Genomic DNA, 3,857 nt, shown 5'->3' with positions numbered 1-3,857 from the left:
GATGGAGCATGAGCTCGGACGCACGATAATTCACGCGGGGAGAGGTCGGGAACGGCGTTTATCGGAAGGCACGCTCGTCGACGGGTATTATGAGACGGAGAATCCCCGGCAGCGTCACATGCTGCAGTTTCACGGTTGTTTTTGGCACGGATGTCCCAAGTGTTTTCACGTGAACCGCGACAGACCGCTCTCAACCGTGTCGCGTGAGGATACGATCAAAGCGCGTTACGAGCGCGACGACGCGTCGTCTTAGAAAACGGGGCTACGTCGTTACGGAAAAGTGGGAGTGTATCTTCGATCGGGAGCTGCGCAAAAATCGCGAGATACGCGAATTCGTTGAAAATCATCCCATGTTGAGAAACAATCCCTTCGAACCTCGCGAGGCGTTCTACGGCGGGCGTACGGAAAATATCGTCACGCGGTACGAAGTTACGGGTACGGAGAAGATACGCTACGTGGACGTGTGTTCTTTGTACCCGTATGTGCTGAAGACGGGTGCTTTTCCGCTCGGTCATCCGGACATTTACGTGGGTGAAGAGTGTTGCGCCTTGATCAGAGCAGGCCTCGATTTTAACTTTGACGCCGTAGAAGGTCTCGTACGTTGCAGAGTGCTCGCGCCGCGTGATCTCTTCCATCCGGTACTTCCTTATCGCGTGAACGGAAAATTGCTATTCGCGTTTTGTCGCAGCTGCTGCGAGACATTTTCTCAGGCCGCGTGTACGCACGACGACCCTGCCGATCGTGAATTTGAAGGTGCGTGGGTTAGGGTGCGTAGGGTGCGAGTTACGCAAGGCTATCGAGAAAGGTTATCGCGTCACGAGCGTGAGCGAAATATGGAGGTACGAAGTCACGCGATACGATCCGGTTACGCGGCGGGGGGAATTGTTCACCGAGTATATCAATTGCTTTCTGCAATTGAAGCAAGAGGCTAGCGGATGGCCGAACGAATGCGCGAATGACGAAGGCGGCAAGGAACGTTATCTGCGCGAATACGAGATAGTCGAGGGTCTCAATAGGGCGAATATCTCTCCGAATCCAGGCTTGCGCTCGGTCGCGAAGCTCTGCCTCAACTCCTTCTGGGGTAAATTCGGCCAACGGTCCAATCTACCGAATACCGAAATCGTTAGAACGTGGGAGAGTTTCACGGCCCTGCTCACGAGCCCGGAGCACGAAATAATAAACGTATTGCCCGTAAACGACGAAGTGATATATGTTTCGTGGCGAATGAGGCGAGAAGCCGTCACTCCGTCTCCGCTGACCAGCGTCGCAATAGCCGCTTACACCACGGCGTTAGCCCGATTAAAACTTTATTCGTATTTAGAAAAGTTAGATCGTCGCGTGTTATATCACGATACCGATTCGTGCATATATTTGAGCACCGGTGATCCCGACGAGTACGAACCGCGTACGGGAAATTTTTTGGGCGATATGACGAACGAACTCGAGATTTCGCACGGCCCCGGTAGCTACATCGAGACGTTCGTATCCACCGGCCTGAAATTTTACGCTTACGTCCGTACGGGCAAAGGATGCGCGCGAGAAATTTGCAAAGTGAAGGGGATAACCCTGAATTTTGAAAATTCTCGCGTACTTAATTTTAGCTCCATTAAGGCATTGTTACTAGCCGAGGAAAAGTTAAAGAGGGGAGAAGAGACGGCTGAGGATAAAACCGTGATAAAACTGTGATTTAGCGCGATTCGGCGCACCGTATTTCACGACATTGTCACAAGAGACGAGACAAAGTCCTGCATGCCGGTATTACTAAAGCGCAGTTTTAACGACAACGGATATTTCGTACCGTACGGTTACGTCTCCAGCGAATAGCGATATATCTCTCCTTTGTTTTACTAATTTGTAGCGTAAGATTTTAAAATTATTCCTAGGGTAAGAAAAATGTAAAAACTGTAAAATATAAGAAAAATGTAAAAAATGCGAAATTTGCGGAATATACTCGTCTGTTTACTCCTCATGTAAAAAGATCTATGTAAATTTTACGCACTATACTTTAAAAATAAGGACTTTTATATGTAGCGAAAGCGAATGTAAAAAGTAAAAAACTTTTTAAATCAATTTTTGTTCTTACACATACTCATATCCCCTCCAACCCCTAGACTTTAAGCGAGCGAGCGAAACAATTTTGAATTTCTTGCGCGACGTTTAAGTGCGACGGATAAAAGTAACTTTCAAACAAGAGGATAAAATATCCCGACTGAGCGTGAACCGAGAAATATCGTTTGTTCCAACGCGATAAACTCAACAATCGCGGTTCTAGCGCTGGGGTATACGAGCTGTATCTTTCCCGCCAGCGCTAAATAAGCTTTTTACGCGTCGCGTGAGGAAGCACGCTCACGGCGACGCGAACCGCGCCGCGCCGCGGGAAAGAGCTCGCTGAGGCGCGCGCGCGCGCACACGTCCCCGCGGATGTACGCTGGCGCGAGCGCCGCGGCCGCCGCATGGGCCCCCCGCGTGGGTTTGTTAGCCCACAGTCGCGAGACCGCTTGTTCGCGCGACATGGACGTGCGCTGGAGGTATCCTTGGACGTCGATAGTTTGCGGTCCGCGGGATGCGGTAAAACGATCTTCGTGAAGACTTTTCTTTGTCATTTGTCCGTCATGTCCGACGTCCGTTTTAAGAGAATTTTGTTTTATTACGCGGAGTGGCAGGAGGCCTATCGTCAACTGCAGCACGAAGTGGATTCGCTGTACCGCCGCGAAAAATCCGAGGCGGCATCGTGCAACATCGGAAAGCGCGGGGGGAAATATAATCGAGTTTTGCGAGGGTTTACACCGCCCCGATGATTACTCGCACGATCCGCTTTGCGCAAAATTAGTGATAATCGACGACCTTATGAGGGAATCGTCCTCGTGCGACGTGATTGTGGATTTGTTCACAAAAGGTAGTCATCACAAGAACCTCAGCGTTATACTGATTTCCCAAAATCTCTTTCATCAAGGTCGCGGACAGCGGGATATTTCTCTCAACAGCAATTACACCGTGGTATTCAAAAATCCTCGCGATCGCGCACAAATTCGCCACTTGGCGCGTCAAGTTTATCCGGATAATCCGAAGTTTCTGGAAGAGGCGTACCACGACGCTACTTCGCGACCGCACGGATATTTGCTGCTCGATTTGAAACAGTCCGCTCCCGACGAATATCGATTTCGAGCGTGCATCTTCCCCACGGAACGCTCATTATGTTTACGTCCCGCGTAGATCTTCGGGAAATCACGTATAAAACTCTGCACGCTTACCCGAATCGCGACAGTCGCGTCCTTGCGATGACATCGAAACGCGGGAGTAGCGATAGAGCGACGAGTATCGCGTGTCGCTCGATCGGCCGGAAAAACGTCTGCCTTCTGAAAGCACTGTGCTATTTAACGAAAAAAGAGCGGACCGCCTTCTTACGCAGCGCAGGTAATTTCATCGCCTGTATCTGTGAATGCGCTTTCAACACACTCAGAGGTAACGTACCGCTAGACCAGCGGGAAAAAAATCGTTTGTCCAGGTACAAAACCGCGCTGCGGAATATCGCTAGTAAACGCACTAATTTGAAAGCCAAGAGGAAAATTATCGTGCAAAGAGGGGGATTCTTGCCTTACCTGATCGGACCCATACTCGGTGCTATTCTATCGAGCGTTATCGGCAGATCGCGAAATTAATTAAATCGAACGGTCGCGGGGATGAATCATGGAAAGAGCGAGAAAGATGGTTTTGGTTTCTGCGGAAAATCTCGCGAGAATGCAGCAGCAGCAGCAACAGCAGCAGCTACAGCAACAACAACAACAACAACCTGCCGTGTTTCCCACCGTTTCGGCGAATAACGACGCGGGATCCGGTGAAAATACCGTACGCACCCT

At 50.1% G+C, this 3,857-nt stretch overlaps 1 protein-coding gene across 1 annotated transcript in view; it reads left to right on the top strand.

Moving 5' to 3' along the window:
• The window catches only part of LOC116846712, a 7,189-nt gene extending 5,503 nt beyond the window's left edge, over positions 1-1,686 (top strand). The window contains exons 3-4 of the mRNA XM_032820919.1: positions 254-767; positions 922-1,686. Of these exons, the coding sequence (XP_032676810.1) occupies positions 254-767; positions 922-1,686 (1,279 nt within the window). The remainder of the gene's footprint in view (positions 1-253; positions 768-921) is intronic.
• The last annotated feature ends 2,171 nt before the right edge of the window (positions 1,687-3,857 follow it).

This window comes from Odontomachus brunneus, unplaced genomic scaffold, assembly GCF_010583005.1.
Source record: "Odontomachus brunneus isolate Ranch 3 - 2012 unplaced genomic scaffold, Obru_v1 Obru_scaffold_067, whole genome shotgun sequence".
Taxonomy (NCBI): Eukaryota; Metazoa; Arthropoda; class Insecta; order Hymenoptera; family Formicidae; genus Odontomachus; species Odontomachus brunneus.
The sequence above is the reverse complement of the archived record's forward strand: the minus strand, read 5'-3'. Positions and strand labels throughout refer to the sequence as shown.